The 20,964-nt window shown below is 39.4% G+C and overlaps 1 protein-coding gene across 1 annotated transcript in view; it reads right to left on the bottom strand.

Moving 5' to 3' along the window:
- slit3 (slit homolog 3 (Drosophila)) overlaps nucleotides 1-20,964 on the bottom strand; it is a 186,571-nt gene that overhangs the window by 83,421 nt on the left and 82,186 nt on the right. The window contains exon 6 of the mRNA XM_061276686.1: nucleotides 11,664-11,735. Coding sequence (XP_061132670.1) covers nucleotides 11,664-11,735 — 72 coding nt within the window. The remainder of the gene's footprint in view (nucleotides 1-11,663; nucleotides 11,736-20,964) is intronic.

Raw genomic sequence — 20,964 nt, 5'->3', positions numbered from 1 at the left:
ATTATTAAACAGTGAAATGCTGTGACTGTAGTTCATATATTTATTGTTTCTGTTGTTTTATTGATTAGATGTATATTTAATTATCATAATTAGCCAAATAATCAGAAATTGATTCTGCCAAATATTAAAATCGGCATCATCCTAAAAAAACTAAACCAAGCGAAGCCTATTGATTTAGATATTCATGACAAGCTGGCTGAGGTCTGCAATTTCCTTCTGTGTAACATTTATCAGTTCGTGACGGCAAAAAAAACCCACCTCTGACATATTTATAAGATATCATTAAATCAAAGTTGAACTTTGAGTCCCCAGTCAATGCGGAGGCAAAGATCCAGCAGGAATTTAATGTCCATCAGTGTTTCCCCACTCAAGTGAGGAATTGGTGCCAACTATCAAAAGAGCTTAAAGGACTCTTGTGAGTTTGATGAAGAGCTCTCAGCATCTTGGCCCGGGCCTCATTAGAAGCCTGAAGATGAGAAGGATGACGACGAGGTGGGGCCACGCACATGCACAACCACTTGACTGCTTTCATCACGCATTGCTTTAACCACCTCCGCCGTCTGCGAATGTGTGTCACCCTTTTTCACAAAGTGACGACCTCGAGGAGGCAGTGGAAATGTATCTCTATAGATAGTAATGTGTGCTTACACGCACCGGTTAGGAGGAAAAAAATCGGACGTTTGTGGCCTTTTTTCTTGAATGGGTCAATAAAACTCCCGATTGCGTACAACAAATTGACTTTTTGTTCATTAGCTTATTTAAATTTTTCATCCTGCACATGATTTGTTTGTTTACTTACTATATGTTCTCTTTTTACGTAAGCAAGAGTTGTTCGTGGAATATTTAAAAAAGTAAATAAAAAATGATGTGGAACATTCTCAAAGTGCGGTACGTGTACCATTGGCATTACGGGATCTCTACTATGTGATAATCACTTTTTTTTTTTTTTTTTTAAACTTGTGCACAAAATTCACTTACAGTACTTATGTAGCATTCGGTTGTATTTAACTTTGAAAGAATATACTTGCATTAAATGTGTTTTGCAAACATTCATTCAGGAATAGATTTTTTTAAGAATGTTTACGCGCAATATAATTTAAAGGAAATATTGAAGCTTTTTTTTTTCCTTTCAGCACAGTCTTAGTGTTAAAATATAATGTTGCAGTTGCTAAGAGTAGTATTCAACTACCGTAATTTTCGGACTATAAGTCGCGTTTTTTTTTCATAGTTTGGGTGGGGGGGGCGACTTATACTCAGGAGCGACTTATATACATATATGTTTTTCTTTCACTTTTTGGGGCATTTTATGGCTGGTGCGACTTATACTCCGTTGCGACTTATAGTCCGAAAAGTACGGTACTTTAAATTCTAATCATTTAAATGACTAACAAGCATTCATGTGCACATGAACACAAAGGTCTGCAAACAGCCTTTAAGGACCTTTAGGGTGAGGAGTTAAGTGCTTCTAGTGGTTAAGGTTCGTATTTGAATGTTCTCACAGGGCTTAACGTCCACTTTAATAGTACTTTTCTTTTTAAAACCGCTGCCTTTTTGTTAAACGCATGTCCGCACCAAATGCATGTGCCATTGTAATAAAGTGAAGTTCCGCAATGAACATTTCTAAAAGGTCGCCATTGGAAAGTGTTTGAAGCCTAAACGCACCGCAGGGGGCCAGATCATTAACAGCCGATGTAATCGGGGCCACATCTTCAGCTTTACCGGGCTTTTAAGTTCACATCAGACACATGCAGAGTTGACCTAATGCTGTTTGGGAACTTGGCAAAACTGTATATGTACAGAATTGACTTTTTAGTTGATTATCAGTCTGAAAGTGTTGCAGCAAAAATGGCAGTTAAAAGACCACAATCAAAAGAAACGACTGTTATTTGTGAAGGAAAAGATTGACTCAATTCTGATTATGCGCCTGATGGACGTTGGGCACAAATGACACGTTTTGTCTGTGTAGCTGACTGACAAATGTTGCTGCTGGAAGGAAGGAATTGGAATGAACGGATTGGTGGATGGGCAAGGAAGGAAGGAAGGATGGATGGATGGAAAGAAGTACAGAAGGAAAGAAGGAAGGAAGGAAAGAACAAAAGGAAGGAAGTACAGAAGGAAGGAAGGAAGGAAGGAAGAAAGGAAGGTGATGTACAAACTGTCTTCAGAGATTGTGACTGTTTTCTTAACATTCACGCTAAGTTGATTTAAAATGGCTCCGATTAACACCAAATAACATTCAGATGTTTTAGTAGGCTTTTCCTAACATTTCTGGATTAAGGCAGAAGTCATCATATCCACCATGTTGATCGAGGCCACCACTTCTAGCTGAAGCAAAACAGCTGCAGTACACTGACTTTAGATGCCCATCAACCCTCGCTCCTCTGATCCCCAAAGCCTTAACCTTTACACTTGACTGTGAGACTGCTGACTGGTTCAAAAGCCAAAAAAACGAGGGCGGCCGAACCAAAATGAGTCAAAAGCAGAGAACTGCACCGCTCTGACCCGACAACAATTTTTATGCTGATACACTCGACCATCAATACAAGAGTAAGGGTCAAATGCAGTCTGGCTTTAAATATGTAAGAAGAGAAAAGCCGCAGGCACGTCAGAAGAACAAAACGGTAAAATCCCGACCGGACATTCTGGTCATTTTGCGTTCCAACTCACGATTGCTCACGTTTGCATGTTCGCCAGTCATTGTTTGGGCTACTTGACAAGCAGCGAGCATCTGACCGACTACCCGTCATTTCTATTGCAGTTATGGAACAGTTGTTTTTAATAGCAGATATCAATCATGTTGTCGCCAAGTACATGTCATTAAAGCTCCATCCATGCGTCCATTTTCTGTAGCCTCATTAGCGTGATGAGCGACTGCCTAGCACAGGGACGGGCGATGGGCACCTCCCCAACATACAGAAAGATCAATACCTCAATCCAGATGTATCACTTCAATAAGATTTCATTGATATCACGTCACTGTTATCGGTGGCAATGGATGAATTTGTGACACGCAAACCAGAACTGGGGAGGGGTTTACTGTAATCCTATTTCTTGAATATTTAATTGAATTTGACGCATCCTGGGTGATGCCGACGATATTCATCACTCACGCAGCTGTGCGCGCAGAGTCGGCAGCAACTTTCGGGGGCCATTGTGCATTTGTGTGTGCAAACGTGATGATTTGCCCGCTTTAACGTCAATTAAAGCGGAATGCTCATGGCCCACATTAGAACCATTACGAGACGGCTAGATTATTTTAGCACGAATCTGTTCTTCCTGTCCTCGTGGAATGACGTCAGAGGTCAGGTTAAAATAAACCCGATCATGTACGATATTTGTAGCATAAGCAAGAAAAAGCAAGCAAATCGTATCAATTTCTGTATGATTCAAACATATTGTAATAATTTGTTGAGAGGACTGATAATTCTATTTACATTTGTAGTTATTTTTAGTTTTATTTTTTACATTTACATATGGAATAATACTATATATAAAGAGTAAAGGCACAGTGTCTGAAAATTGAGAAGTCAAATAAATGGCTGTGAAACATTTTTTTGTCATTATATTTGAATTTCCAATACCTTTTACCTATATGATATTAAATACAATGACCCAGCAGTCACACAATTTGGCTAAAAGGGTGACACAAATATCTAATTGATACGTAAAATTACAATGTATGCGTCACAGAGACATTTATCTGATTTCACCTGAAGTGCATCCATTTAAATAAAACGTGAACATTGTGAGGTGGAAACATGAGCGAAAGCTCAACAACAATGGCAGATGGTCTAAAAATGCCAAGATAATGATTTTGAGTTAATAGTGCATAAAATAGATGCACGCGTGTATGCTTGCGTGTGACTTTGGGTGACAAACTGACTGGAAGTCACCTTGCACCGTGCAACTCTCTGCTTATGAATTATGACAGTTGCTGCTTGGCTAAAGCTACTCTGCTAAGCGTACATGCGCACGCACACACACGCACAGTTGTACATCATCTCTTTGGCGCTTGTGGAGGAAAGTGATCATAAATTATGCAGCCGTGGCTCTTTCCCTTTTTAGGTTCGGCAGAGTCTTTGAGAGGGTTCTTAAATGCGTGCGTGTGTGTGGCTGTGCTACTTTGGCCAAGCGTCACGTCACGACTTCCTCCATCCATCAATGTGTCACATAGCCGATTCCTGTCGAACCCGGTCACAAGTTGACATTTAGAGGGGTGTGGAAAATATAAAGTTATGTTGAATGAATGAATTCAGCCGGAATGAGAGTACCCCAAGAAAGAAGCTTTACTGGCATAGTTATTTTGGAATCATACTAAGAGCCGTTGCCAAGAAAATATTTTGGGGTTTTAATCTTAAAAACCTATGTTACTCTTGAACAATTATGAATTTATACTTTTTTTTTTCCCCTGGTACGTTTCTGACTTCATTCCACCAAAAACTTTGGGCTATTTTCATATTTTGATCTTCACTGAGGCTCCACTACCATAATCCCTCTTGATTGTACAAGCTTAGTTAAAAATCATGTATTCACAAAACTAATAATAAACCAGTGACAATTTACATATTTGATGAATGGTACGAGCCTTAAAAAAAACATAATTTATAACAAATGTTCCCACTACTCTTCATTTTTGAACCCCCCTATTGAAAAATGGCCACCCCTGACACATTTCCACCTAGTTTCATCTGAGAACATTTACACGCAAACGGAAGACACTGTTGAAAAATGAAGGACTATTTATACGGAAAAAAAGAATGATCATCCGCTCTCATTAATCGTTGTTGTCATCGGCAAGAGAAAAACACGGAAAAAGAAATTGAAAGATCAACGAAAGGAAAAAAAAAAGAAGCATCTAAACCAACTGCTTTGGACGTTTGAACAATGATTAATTAATCAGTTTCATATTAGGACGATGAGGCACTCTCCATCGCTCATTAGCCACACATACACAAAAACACACGCATGCACAAACAGTGTCTATACGAGTGTGTACACGCATGTATTAAAACACTCTAGGTCTCATGTGTGCCAGGGGCCTCATTGGCATGCGCCGCGCCAGCCCGCCAAGCGCGAGCTGTCCGGACTCGCGTCAGGCTCATTAGTGCCCTCGTTAGTCCGGTTATGTTAAATCGAAATTACCATTCATCATCACACGGGGAGCCATCACTTACAGACCGCACTAACTGGATTAACCCAATACAAGACACGCGCATGCGCTCGCAGCAGAATCACATAACGCACGTTAGTTAGTTAGCGGCTGTTAGCCTGGATTGCCAGGCAATCAATTGGTGGATATTAGTGACAATTGCTTGGTCCTTGTGTCCCAAAATTTTTGAATAGATGAATATATATACTGCCGATTTCGATTCAAAAACACGGATTGGTTTCCATTTATTGAAAGAAAAAAAAATGGGGGGAAAAATGCACTATACACTATACATATAGTGCATATACAGATACAAATATATACACATATTTAAATATACATACATATATATAGATATATCCATTACAACAATTTGAACACGATTGTTGACTTCAACCCTAAATCCTAGCATGACGAATCATGTCCCAAAGTATGCAGGATGTTGTCTGGGATCCTTGGAGCGTTTTATGTTTGAGCTTGAACACAATACGGCAAATGCTTCATCATGGTGTGCGCGTAAACGCTTGTTTCCACCATGTTGGCGTGCTCGAGGGTGCGATGGAGCGTGAAATGACAGCAACACATGGAAAGACAAACAGTCCCGCATCAAACACTTCCATCTGCGTGCGCTGATGCGACTACAAAAAGAGCAACAAGTCCAACTAACGCAAGGTGCCAAATCTTCGGTTTAGTGCATGACTACAAACGGAGGCCAGGGGCGTTTATTTACTCAACCACAGATGGATGGAGGAATCTATTACCATATTGCAAATTAAGTTCAACAGTCGTATTGCTTTAAGTTTCAAGTCAAAAAGCAATTTATTTTTTATTTGCTACCCGCAGTTGGATATCTACAACTTGTGCTTTAATAAAGTTTAGCTTAATGCTAACAAACAGTGCAAAATGCCTTTAAGGGCTAAAGAATAGTATCACTCTGCTGTTACTCCTGACGCACAATATTTTGGTCTTAACTATCTCATCATACGTATTTTTATCAGGCCAGCAAAATGATATTTTGTTTAATGCACTCCATTATAAATCATTTTGATTACAAACCACAAAATGGTGTCATTTTAGCCAAAAACGCTTAATCGTCCCTGGCAGGTTTTGCCGATATGGACACTAACAATCCGACGATTAATTCCACAAACTGATTTGGCCGCCTACAAATTGGTGCCGTTTAATCATCAGGCAGTAGACCAAAAAGTCATCGCCGCATGCGAATTTCCTTTTTTAATTTTTCAACGTGGCAGCATCTTAGTCGATCTTCATCACCAAAGCGGCTCGATGCGGATATGAACACCCGGGAAAAGATGACCCTGCGCTGCTGGGATCAAGCGCACTAATCGCATCTCAATTTGCAAGCGCGAATTGATTGTGAGGCGACCGTTTAAAATGCAGCACATTGTTGATTGAAACAGAAAGCGGCTAGAAAAACAATTAAAAAAACAATAATAATCTGAGGAATAACTAATGAGGTTATAAATGGGTTGAAAACAGCACAGGGTCACTATTTGGTAAACTACAGTTGTTAACAGTATATTTATTCTAGTTCCTAGATGGAAGAATTTTGTGAAAGAAGATTATTTCATAATAAACTACTACCATTTATAACTGGGCTAATTATTTGGCAACAGGAGTTTGCGCAGGCTACTGTTATCCACAAATGTTAAAGAAGTCTTCATTTCTAAAATGTAGTTATGCACCCAAAGCATGGATGCTTTTATTACAAAGTGGTAGGCTACAATGTAAGCTTGCTATTTTAAAAGCAGGAGGTAATACTAGTTGTTCATATTGATCTCAATTATGATTTACAGAAGATATTAAAGATGAAAAAATAACACTAATACACGTGTTTTGTAAAGTAAAGTAAGAACCTACATCATTGGTACCCTTTTTATGAATTGGTACCGTGTAAGCTCGATATTTGGCAAGTACAGAAGTCATTCTGGATATTTTTGTCTATTACAATATTTATGTATTATGGCAGTTTTGTATTTAAAAAAACTAAACATTTTAAAAAATCATGTCTAAAATATTTATGTTGTATTATGGGGGCATCATGTATGCTCACTATTTGGCAAAAAGAGGTCATCCAAACTATTTTATCAGTTTTAGATTTAGAGCAAATGTAAGTATTAAAAAATGGATTGTGAACATTTAGCAAAATCTGTATGAAAATTGAACTTGAAATTATAAAGTGACACCAAGTATGCTCGCTATTTGGCAAGAAGAAGATCATTCTGGCTGTTCTTATCTAGAATATATAGAAGAGGATTAGGGCCAGTGAAGAAAAAAAAAAACGAAGGGTGACAGGATTCTGACTTTTTTTCTCAGAATTCTGACTTTATTCTCAGAATTCTGACTTTATTCTCAGATAACAGATATTTTTTTATCTATTATCTTATTTATTGCAGTGTTTAAATTAATTAAAACACTAATAACACCAATTAAAAATCATGCATGTAAATTGAGCCTCTGCTCCCTGTATGTACATGTCTGCTCACTATTTGGCAAGGAGAGGTCACAACACCTCAAAAAAAAAAAAAACTACAGCAGCATTACTCTTATTATAAAGCGATAATGTAAAGGCTCACTATTTGGCAAGCAGAAAGTCATGCTTGCTGATGTCATCTTGTGACAAAATAGATAGAGGACTGCTTTGAATGTCATCCAAAATGTAGAATTGTATTGCAAACATACTAATTTTACACATGGAGAGTGAAATAATTAATTTGTGAACATTTTATGAATTCCCACCAATGCGCATTATATTTTAACATATACTCATTTTACACATGTAGTGTGAAATAATTAATTTGTGAACATTATTTTTTTGTATGAATTCCCATATCTAAATGAATAATCAAGCCACGTCCACACCGATGTGCAGTTGTTCATGTGAGTTATGGTAATGTCGTGGGATTGTTTTCTTTTAATTAGCCACTGATTTTGCGAGCATTTTTATCTTGCACACGAGTCAGAGTTTAATGTGTTCCTGTTGGGGATGAAAATGAATTGTTCTCTAGCTACATTTATTAATATTCGTGAGAAACAGCTTTCGCAGCCGATGTTTGGTATTTCACTTGGGCGTTTGGAAGATGCTTTTATGAAATGTCAAAATATTTAGAATTTTTCTGTTTTACTGTAGAAGCAGTACTTTGCTACTTTATGATTGAGTGATTTTGTTTTAATTTCCAGAGAGAGAGAGAGAGAGAGAGAGAGAGATGTCCAATTTTAAATTCCATAATATCAATACAAAATATATATGATATTCCAGATCCATTTACCAATCACATCTGCCCTAATCAGCATGTCTCTTCTTCCTCCTCCTCCTCCTCCTCCTCAAAAGCAGCTAAAGGCAAGATTATGATTTATTTAACCTCTGAATGGCTGATTTTTTTTTCAACAAATTTTGGGGGGAAAGGCCGAAGTTTGGCATGTGGCCGGCAAGTAAAAAGTTATCCGACAAAATTTGAAGGTCAGCAACCATGTGGCAATAGTAGCCAGCTATTGTTGTAGTCAATGCTCAATATAGATGGCGATGTGATCAGGTGGCAAAAAAATGTCAATTCATCAATGAAAAGAAAAGACGCTGAAACAATAAAGCGCAGAGAAGTATCAAAACATGACAAGCGAGTCATTTTATGGGTATCAAAATCAAAGACAAAAAGAAAGCGTGGAGAGACGAGATGGAGGATCAGAGGGAGGAATGAGGCAAGCCCACATTCATTATTAATGAAACAAATGTCTGACTGACTGACTCAATTTGAGGCTTGGCTGTTTCCACACCAGCGAGGTGTCACATTGACTTACAGTGATGATGAAGAGGAGGGAGACGAGAGCCTTACCTCAGTCCCGTTCGTGTTTAGCAAACTGATTATTCATTACTTTCGCAACGCTACGGAAACACGATTGTGAAATTCTGCTTGCCAAATAGTGAGCCCACGGTTAGTGTCATTAGCCAAACATTTGATCTTAGGGGCCACCTTTGATTTTTCAGACAGATGGTGTTGGGGGGGGGGGGGCAGGTAATTTGTAGGGGGTTTAAATTATGAATTGCTTTTCTGTATGGTGGCAGGCGCCTCTCGTTGCAACATGCGGTTGTTTGACAGATCCAATTAGTAATTAATCTTTAAAAAATAAATCATGGTTGTTAATGCCAGTCCCGATTGAAGTTCACTGTCAAACTAAACATAAAATAAAGATGTTGCATATTTTAAAGAACCACATAGCCTTCGCTAGTTAAATATTAAATGTTCCAATATTTGAACCAACACATTAAGACAGACGATAAAAACACAGATTACTCCTAAATTCTTCATACTCAGCCAAGCATAACTAATATTACTGCTGTACTGAAATACAAGAGAGGAGCTGAGTCTCTCTGATGGATGGATGGATGGATGGATGATTTCCTCAAAACACATTTGTTGGACGGATGGGATATAAAATGCTATTTATATTCATCCCAAACACCACAGTAATCCAAAATAATTAAATAAATATTACAACAAAAAATATATTCCTCAAAAAAGGGGGGGGGGCGTCAATTATTCAGTTGCTGTCTATTAGGGATAGGGCCCTGTCTCGCGCACTCATGAATATATACTGGCATTACTGTACTACTTTTATTCTAAAACAAAAAAAAAAAAAAAAGAAAGAAAGAAAAACCCGTGACAGGTGAAATATTGAAATTAAAATGCAAAATGTGCAAACACGTACCCACATATTATTTCAAACTATAGTCACACTTTGGACCACTTGGACAGGACAGATGGGCATGCATGTGTGTGCGTGCACCTGGCTTTGTTGAAACGTTACACCAGGGTGACTAAAGTGTGTGTCCCGTCCTGCCTTCTGCTGTGTATTTACAGTGCATTGTAAATTCCGCCGTCAAGCCTCTTATGAATTGCTAATGTCCCTCACCAGCCACCATCACTCTCCTCCGGGATCAAAAGTCAGCAACCAAATGGTGGACGCTCTGGCTTCTCATAAGCATCCTGGCTCGATTTTCATCCAGGCCCTCGCACACCCGAGTATCGAACAGTTTTCACTGGAAGCCTTGACGCTCTTTAATCATTTATGTGAGCACATTAGGAAGCGTCACAGTGCACCATCAACGCCGCGACCGCGAGAGACGCGCGGCGACGGATGGCGACAATTAACGACGGATGGCTGAGTGGACCATGTCGCAAGTGCATAAAATGATACATCGGATACCATTAGACGGATTAGAATTCCATTTTTAATTTAGCTTCCGCGCTTCAAATTTCATTGCACTTTGCGACTGTAGGGGGAGCCCAGGAACTACAGAATGAGTTCTTCCCATTTGTTGCTTTAACAAAATACCCTGGGGTCTCAGATTGGATGAGGGCAGTGAGTTTTCACAGGGGAAATTGCTAAACTCACGCCGCATCAAACACACCAGTCGGACATTTTATCCAAGTAGATACTTAGGGCTAGCTAGCAAAGAAGTGGACTGCCACAGCCAAATGGAAATTTGAATTTAGCAACAAGTTCAGCTAATGCTAGCATGTGGAATGTTACAATTACACTACGAAATTATAGCGAAACCTCACCTAAAGGAGTTTTAATAATTTAATAGTTATAAATACGACAAATATTATATCAAACTCAACTTCTGTTTCCTTTAAAACTAAAATGCTCAAAATCTAAAAATAGTAATTATAAAGCGACTGCCATCGTTTTTCAGCACAAGCTGAACAGGAGTAGACCCCTAACTTCCGCTAACTACCCAGGCTAAACTTAAACATACAAAGATCTTACAAAGACCTATCACTTTGACATACTTCCTTGACACCGATTACTGCTGTCCTGTCAGCGGTTTACTCTCCTATTGGTCTTTGACGTCATCTTACGATTTGTGGCAATTTCAGTCTGTATGTGGAAGTACCTGATTATACCAACGAAAGATCCAAATCAATTATTTTCACCTAGAATTTATTGCTAAATCTTCCATGGGTGACCTTGACTGTCTCCATACCAACCACCACAATTCAAACATGTTCATCCAGTCGCCAAATCAGAGTTTGTATCCTCCCGCCCCCTCACGCCCTGACATCCACTCCTCTGCATCCTCCCCTTCTAATTTATAAGTTTTATCAGCAGCTCCAACTTTTCATCGCAAGTGGCAACACTGCCTGCAGACAAATGAGCCAATGCTTGAGCAACACACAAAGACAACAACTTTCTCATAAAATGGCACGAGCAATGTAAAAATGCAAAGCTATAAAAAAAAAAGGAACATAATCCCACTGGAGTGCCTGAGGAGCACATTTTTGCATGCCAGAATATTCATGTTTCATCAAGGATGCTCTCCTTGACAGGCACATTTAAAAAAAAAAAAAAAAAAAACTTAGACATGCAATATTTTCCAGATGATTCACTTAGACACTTATTAAAGTGAGGAAGAAGATACAAATGAAGACGGGATGAAGGTTGTGACCTGTAAGATGAAAGATGGAGGAGGAAGATTTTTTTTTCTACTTACAGAATCTCCAGATCGCGCAGTGCTCGGAAAGCCCCATCTTCAATGCAGCTGATGTGGTTGCTGTCCAGTTGCCTACACACACAAACACACACACACACAAACACACACAAACACACACACACACAAACACACACACAGAGTCAAGGTCCGCTGAGGGGGGAGGAGGGACTACCAAAAAAAGGCGTGAATAAGTGTGTGAGGAGGAGGAGGAAACGGGGAGGTGATACCTCAGTAGTGAGCTCAAAGTATCACACCCTACACACACACACGCATACACACTCTCTCACATACACACAGCGGAAGGGATGGCCGCTCTCACCTTAGCACCGTGATGTGTGAGCCGCCCCGAGGAGGAGAAGAGGAAAAAGGAGAGCCGGCGAGGAGGAATAGAAGTGGCCAAACGGCCGACGTGGCGGCAGCCTATCACCTGCTGCCTCGCTCGCCCGCCAGATGGGGGGGAGAGAGAGAGGTAGACGCCCATAGAGAGAAAGAGAGCGGAGAAGAGAGAGTGGGGGGGGAAGTGCCCACCCTTCTTGTCGCTTCTGTAAATATTAATGGCATTTTCCTCCTTTTCCTCCTCCTCCTCCTCCTGCTGCCAATGTCATCTTTTATTCTTTCTTTCCTGTGTGTAGTGAAAGAGGGAGTAATTTCATTACATTAGGCCGGCCAATCCATTAAGGGCCTTTTACCGGCTCTGTCACTGAAACAATTTCATTAAAAGCAAAGCCGCCGTAAATCAACCGGCAGTCACGACTTCCTTCCTCCCAAAAACACAGCCAGTCTACGCCTCATTGGCTAAACTCCCACATGGAGACCACCCCCCACCCCCTTCACCGCCAATGCCCCCCCTAGACCACTGTCATACATCCTTGGCTTTTATTTTAATTTGCTCTTGGTAGACACTGTCGGTCCCGACCGCCACTTTCCTTCCTTCTACATCAATCGGTCTAACCGTGAACCCAACAAACTCAAAAACCTTCTAATTCCTTCATCCTTTCTTTGATTGAGATTATCTTTACTTGGAAACTATGATAGATCGAGGTAATTTAATGGAACTGAGCCAACTCCTGTGTAAATTTTAAAAAAAAAAAAAACGTACAAACTTTAAAATATTGTGATTTTTTCTGAATACATTTTTTGAGAGGTTTCGGCCAGATGCCGACGATATATTGTTGCAGCTCAAACATGAAGTAGAATCCACTTTGAAGATCATTGTAGTTGTATTCAATTAACATTTGAGCAAGCCATGGTTCAAGTGAGATTGAAATACTTGTATACTAAACAATAAGATTTTTTTTTTTTTTACAGTCAGCTATGTATAGATTTTTTCAAGAAATGTCACATACTATATGTTGCATGTTGCTTATTTTTAAGGTAAGAGCTAGCTAGTGTTAGCTGTCAATCTTTTCGCGAAAAACAATGCAGCTTATTTTGAAAAAGTCCAAAAAGTACAGATCTGTTTTCAAATAGTAAAAAGTTATCAGCGGGATATACTAGTAACAGTTGTGGCAAACAGACCCCAACAAATCCCCCAAATACTCGCATCCATTCACTTTCTTGTTTTACGTTTACTTTCAAGCATCTAACCTTGTTCATTTATCCGCTCATCCCTTCCACCTTCCCTTGTCCTCGTGCTCAGTGGACAGACACTAAAGCAGTCCTCGCAGTGGGGTGTGTGCGCCCATTTTGTCTCCTTAGTGGGCATCCTTAGAGGCATGTCACCACGGCAACAAGTGGGCTGGTTTTTAACAAAAGATTTTTTCTGACTACTAAAAGCTGTGTATTTTTTAAAATGACACAAATTATTTAATTTGATTGTATTAAAGGCAAGGCAACATGTCAAATTAATTAATCTCTGTACATCAAATCGAGATAGGACCATATTTCTAGATGCTCCATGAAATTATAGTCTCTGTTGCTCGTTTTGTTTGTCCATTAGTCGGATTAAACTAACCCAACCTTGATGAACATTTGCTGCGTGGGCCAAACATCTGGTTGACACAGTTGAACAAAACACATAATTGTGTTTCCAGTAAAGGTACACGCTCATTTTTTTAAGAGTGCACATCATGGGCCATAAAAAGCTTTGATTTGCAGCGACTTTGCATTTTACACATACGCATGTCCATCTACTCGCCAGCTGCTGGCGGTTAACACGTGGTGCCGATTCACTTTGGACCCAGATGGAAATCTAAAAAAATAAAAAATAAAATTGGTGCCTACAGGCCAACATTGGACTCGCAACATTTGCATCCCTCCTCAGGGTTAGCAAAGAACGTACATGTCAAGCAGTGCGTCACGGCGTGTAGTGTACAACATAGCGTATTATAAATTGTTTTGGTTTTGTCTGGTAAGAATAATAGTTTGTTATGAGATAATTAAATTGACTCGTTTCCCGATTCAATACTGGCTGAGCAGAACTGTGTACTTTTGAGATTTTTTTTAAAAATGTAAAGTGCACTATAAATATAATTCTTTTTTTATTATTATTACTATCGATAACCTAGATCGGTGAAGAGTGTTGTTCCTCTGGTGTTCACCCAGTGCATTCTACAGTTTGCGCGAGTATGCTCCAATGGTATGTTCATCTCCAGTATGCGCTTCAAAAACTGGTTTCATTTAGGGGGGCACGCAGGACACCTACAAAACTCTTCTTATGATCCTCTTAAGATATGAATCACCTACTGAGAACCTCAGCACCTCTCATGAAGTCAAACAAAGTCTTATCAGATCAACTGTCGAGCGTCTCCCGGCGAGTTGTCTTTATCGCATCGTCAACGCGTGGGATCACACGGCTCTCCAGTAATATCACGTCGCCAATTTCTCCGGGAAATAAGGACTAAGTTGAAGACTGGCGTCGGAGGCCACGTTCCTCCTTCTGCGTCCTCACTGAGGGTAAATGGTTTCATCATCTGCGATATGATTGAATTCTTCCGACAGCTTTGTTCACCAAGCACCCTGATTAGCAGTGACATGATTGCTATCAGTCTGCAACGAGATGGTTCTTTGTGGAAAACTGTGTGTGCATGTGTGTGTGTATTGATGTTCGTCACAGGGCAAAGACTGGGAACCAAAATTTAATTCCTTTCCATATAATTAGTCTCTTTAATCATGTCTATGATGAAGCCTATTGGCAGACTGATTCAGTCCTTCCCTTTGCTACCATCTGCTGCGCGCACGCACGCACGCACACACACACACACACTCTCACGCACAACTTTTCTGCTCCATCTGCAACCGCCGCAGACTGATGGACCAAGGTTGCATTGCCCATCTATGATGAATTGGATCAACAGAGCAAAAGTGGACCTCGTTTTAGTAGCTATGTGGAAAGTCCATTCTTTCTATAATTTAGAAAGATTTAGTACCAAAAGCAAAATTAATGAGAATCTATTAATTAGAAGGAAATTTAATTAGCTTACTTGGTAAATGGTATAGTAAAAGCCCACCGCATAGTTCAGGCGCCGGGCAGAACGGCTGTCTAATGGTTGTAGCGCATCTGTCTGTGACATTCATGTTACATCCATTGAATCCCATTTCCATCATTGGGACCACAGTGAAAACGAACAGATCGGATAGATCAGGTCAAGGCGAGCCTGACGTCATTGAAATCTGCTGATCCATAACATAAAAAAAACCTACAGTAAACGTATACCTCTTTAGTGTAAATCCCAGAGATGGGATCAAGTCACATGTATAAATCTGTAAATTACGAGGCTTAACCTTAAAAGTCTCAAATCAGTCTTAGCTGTAGTATCTGGTGTTTACAAAAAAGAATGTCAGAACTGGTCAAATAATGAAATCAGTTGACGAGTTATCTAATTTGCATGTACAACACTTCATCATGTCTCAAGTGAACTCAGTAGTCTTTAGCTTCCAACTATTTTTTTTTTTCTTTTTCTAAAGCAAATTGACATTCAAAGCGTCATTTTCATTCTCTTATTTTTCATTTCAGACCGCAGGAAAGCTAACTTAGACATTGTACAGAAGAGTCAGAGCTCTGCAGGCTGGTCCCCCAACATCATGCCAAGTCAGCATTTGGCTCTCGAGCCAAACGAGCCTCATCTGCAATAAAATCATCACCGTGCACCCCCGTGAACAGCACATCGGTTAAAAGCCGAGGCGCGTGCAAAGCGCATCCATATCATACCGCAATATGAGCGAGCAGCCATAACTTGACGAGCGAGGATGAAAACCAACATTCCGAGCAGGCTTGATAGACTTTTTTGACTTTGGCTTTAATGCAATGAACGCGTAGACAGCACGGGAGGTACTGGCTTGCAAATAATGAGCCCTTCTTATTGTTACACAGGAGGAGGAAAATGTGAAGTGATACTGGGCTGGCGGAATAAAAAGTGGACCGAGACAAGTCAAGCTCAAGTTGCAATAAGGCATTCTCGCCTGTCCAAATTACAGAAATTGTGGAAACTCTCAAGATAAATATCTCATCCAAGACGGCGGGACCTCTAAGGCTAAAATGAATCTGTTATGGAAAACTAGCTCAGATTTGTTTGTTTTTAGAAACAGATCTATCAATTCAGCAAAGATAAAATATTTGACAAAAATAAAATCTTTTTTTCCAGAGTCGAAATTAGCATGGTTGGGCTGGAGTTCTTTTTGCTGCTCGAAATGTAACTAATCTGAAACAGACTACAGCTACATCAGAACAGTTTGAGATTACTCACAATATTATGTCTCGTCATGTCTGGACTTTCAAAAAAACACATTCAAATTTGCCACTTCTAGAGCACTATAAAGAAAACAGCTTCACACTAGTTCTAGTTTGAGATTAGCCACATAAAAAAAGTGCCAAAAAGAGGTCTACAGCTGTGAATAGAAAAAAAGCTTTGGATTGGTTTTCTGGGAAAAAACATTGTCAGATATTAGCCCCATCTAGATCTCTGAATAGAAAATTGCTTAAGATTAGCTATTGTATGTACAGAGCCCTGAAAAGAACTGAAAATGTTTTTGGGGACAAGCTGGATCTAGACCTAAAAAGAAATCTGCTTTCATTGGCTACTGCATGTTCAGTGCTCCGAAATAAAAACTTAAATATTAGCCGCGACTAGAGCGCTGACTTAAAATCAGCTTCAGATCAACTATGTCAGACAACTAGAAAATTACTTGTGATAAACGACGAATAGAAATTTTCACGGGATAAACAATGTCAAACATTCCCAACAGAACACGTCTTAGCCACATCCAGAACACTCGAGAGAAAACAGACTGAGATTTTATCATCTGTTTCTGCTAGGCAATAAGCAGAGACTTTAATGCCAATTATGAATGATTTATGGCTTTTTGTACAATAGCTCAAATCTTCCCCACGACATCGGATAAATCCAACAATGAGAGTGCCACACAACACCCAGGTGAGAAGTGTGTGCCCATTCCTTTCCAAAGCGCCGCAGCCATAATTCAGACAAACGGCCGTCCTGCACTGCATTGTGGGTAGGGGAGCGTGAAGTGTTCAGGAAGAGATAGCCCAGGATAGTGTAAAGGAGGACAAAAGTAAATAAGAACAGCCGACAGTTGGATTGTTTGAAGAAATGCCGCCTTGTGTTTTGGTTACATAGCCAAAAGGTGCACTTGTATTGTAATGTCGAGCCTGGGTGAACTCAGCGGGAGGAAAAGGAATTCAATATGATCAAATGACCAAGAAAAAAAAAAAATACATCGAAGGGAGAGGCAGATGGAAAACAAGGAACGCAATGAGACCATGATGGTGCATTGGATAACGTGTGTGTTTGTGTGTGTACTAAGGTTTAATGTTGGCTGTATGAAACACTGGCCGCTTATCTGTGCTGTCTGTTGTCATACAATATCTTTGGTCCATCAAGTTCACCACCACAAAGAGTATTGCAGTTGAACAAGTCAATAATAATAACAGTAACAACATTACTGAACTGCAACCGACTGAATAACTAATGTACATATTAATAGTTTAATTTGTTCCATGACCACAATCACGTCAAAGTATCTCTCCCAATCGAAATAAATGGAAACATCATTAATTTGTTCCAGCCACACTTAAAAAGAAATGTTCATGAAAATAAAGTAACACTTTATTCTATTTGACTTTAGAAAAATATATACTAAAGTCGCTGATAGTGAGTGGAGGGCTACACATGTCTGACTTGTGTGCTGGCAGCATGGGATAAATTCCCAGCCCCTAAAATCTAGTAAATTTTCATTACTTCATTACAAATAGGTAATTTGACATTTACTCCAGTAATATATAGTATCACTATCAAAAGGAAAACACATTTTGGAAAACAGATATGGAGAAATGAAATAGCACTGGCAAAGCGTCCATGTGTTAAATTTCGAAAATAGGGTCATGCAAAGCAAAAAAAAGAGTACAATTTGTCTGAACCTTTAGCACGATTTGACTTTATGGTCAGGGTCACACAAGTATCCTCAACGCAGCCTCTCCGAAAATAGTTCAATGTTAAGTGTGATACGCATTTGCATCAAGAGCAAAGCTTTGGGAGAATTCAACGTGTTGAATGGAAATTGCAAATCTTTCTAAGCGGAAGGAACAAGGTCAATTTAAGCATGATATAAATATTCCTCATTATTGTTGTTCGAGGTCAAAATAGTTTTTTTAATCAAATATGAATATCATGTATAAACAAACCATTTGTATAACAAAGTTGAGGCAAATAATTTAGTAAATTTAACAAATTAATCTAATTAGCTTCCCCAACACAAAAAAGTAGGGTTCGACTCGACACACACAAAAAAAATATTTGAAATGACTTATATGTCTTGACCGTAAAATAATGCAAAATTGAAATCAATCATGTCATTGACCAACTTAGCATTAGCCTCACAAACATAACTGCCAGGTTGTTAGCTCTAGCAAAGCAGCTGATTTGGGAGCAAAGGGTTGAAGTGCAGTAAACGGAATCAAATGGGAGCATGGCCAATGGGCAGCAGGATGGAGGGGAAAATGGGAGAACGATAGCGCCTGAGAGAGTTCCCGTATTAACGGGAACAAAGTGGTGGTCGGCGCTACCTGCAGCCACCAGCAAAGTGAAAAAGAGACACGGGAGAAAATCAATGGAGTGTCCACCAGGGCCAGAATGTCATGGAGGTTTTTTTCCCCCTTTGCACTCCTCCCCATTTGCTGGCCTAATGGAGGAGTGGAGCCTCTTTTTTATGGCCCCAGTCACCTTGGCTAATCGAGAGATGCAGGGAGAAGCCCAGTGGAGGGACAATTTCTAGGGACGGCAGCATGAGATGCAAAATGGAAGAAGCATTTTCTTCTTTACAAATCAAATGACTTGACCGGGCGGAAAAAATAAGAGTGATTAGTATCTGCGTTCTAATGAATACCAGGCCAGATTCTAGCAATGTTGTTTTAAAAAAAATCATTAAAAACAGAAATACATATTTATATAATATGCAAATATCTCATACCATTAATGTATTATATATATAAATATATATAATCACGCACACGTCACAATTTCACACACACATTAACACTCACAAATTCTCACACATTCTCATCCGCACATATGCACACCCCCACACATGCTCTCGCTTACACACGCGTGCACACAGTGCTGTGTAGACATTTTGAGGTCCATTTACCATTAAAGTCATCATCCCCGGTGGAGCTTGGCTTCCAGCATGAATTTACAGCAGTCTTGGGGAGAGACGGCAGACGCGGCGGGCCGGTTTCTCACGAGGCCCTTCACATCGGCACAATGAAGGCTTTTATACATCTTGATTATCCAAAGAGACCCGACTCTTTATAGGCTGTCGTAAATCTTCATTTGAATACAGTAAGGTGCTGATAATAAGCAGATGGGAGCCTACGTTTTGTTGGAACCCTTCACTTCAACACACTGGAGTCCCTTTTGTGATGACACCACAAGATCGAACCCCACATCCACCAAATGAAACTAATGAGGGTGTGTCTTATGTCGAGTAAAAAAAAAAAAGACTGATGCCCACAATCCCATTTGACCAAACGTCTTTCCTCCGACATATGTAATGATGATTTATTCGCCCGCATGTTGCCATCCATTCTTATTTACAACCCTCCATCCTATTTAAATCGATCAATAGTCTGTACATTTTCTATATGTATGCGTAAATATTGTCAAGATCACCATTTTTGTACAGACTCGTATAATGACAAGATCATCAAAAATGTCATTTTGGTGCTGCTGGATGATAATCTATTCTTTTAATCAGCAGAGATCACTTTCTGCCAGGGGTGTTCATCTATTGAACCATGAATGGGAAGCAGCCACATTTGTACAAATGCATTTTTAGGAACAGTATTACACCATGATGTTGTAGTTTATTCTCTTATCATCATCACATGGTGACCCTTTCTCTTTCTAGACCAGACATCATTAACAAATTTCACTCCATTAGCCCAAAAACTGTAATTTATTTACAGAATTGCAAATAATGTATGTTTGTTCATCTATGTCAGTGGCCAATGAAATACTCGTTTACTATCACATCATTATTTCTCTATGTAGTTTTTGTGATGGTTTTGTTTATTGGTATGCTCTGGAATGTTTATGATGCCACAATAACACAATAAAGGTTGTCAAACACTAATGTTTGCGTCAAAATAAACAATGTAAGACAACAAAGTCCCTTAAGCTAAATGGTAATTACTGTGATCTAGTTTTTAAAGTGCTGGGAGTAGACAGTGCGATGTTTCCACACATAAAAAAACACAAGCAATATTTTTTTTTTGTTTTTTGGGGGAAGGGTGGAATGGATTAATGTCGTTTCCATTCATCTGAAGGGTGAAAGATGCTTTGAGAACAAATTCAACGGGAATCTCTAGGCTTACTTTTGTGAAATTTCATTTTGGAGTGGTGCCAAACGAAACAATGGGACCTTCAAATCTCCTTTTAAAAAGAATATCATAGCTTTTTGCGATGAAACCAAAATAAAATTACAGAGTACGACTGAACAAATAGTATAGTTACATAATGCTAAGCTAAAAAATAATTGGGGGTTTCGACAAATAATGGGGTAAAATTCCCAAAAAGTATTTTACAAATACATTAATTCGTAAATGCCCAACGACAAATATGTTGTAGACTGGGCACAACTATTGATTCCCAACCAGATAGGCATGTACAGGCAATTTGGTACCAGGTCACATGGAATTTTGAGAAAAAAAAAATAATTCTAATAATCCGTTGCACCCACCTGTGCCTCTATATAAACATACAAAACAACTCTGCTGGAGCTCCAAACTCAAATCAAGGCAGAATATCCAGAAACAGCTGCATAAAAACAATTAAATATTTTCTGA

This window comes from Syngnathus typhle, linkage group LG1 (genome assembly GCF_033458585.1).
Source record: "Syngnathus typhle isolate RoL2023-S1 ecotype Sweden linkage group LG1, RoL_Styp_1.0, whole genome shotgun sequence".
NCBI lineage: Eukaryota > Metazoa > Chordata > Actinopteri > Syngnathiformes > Syngnathidae > Syngnathus > Syngnathus typhle.
The sequence above is the reverse complement of the archived record's forward strand: the minus strand, read 5'-3'. Positions and strand labels throughout refer to the sequence as shown.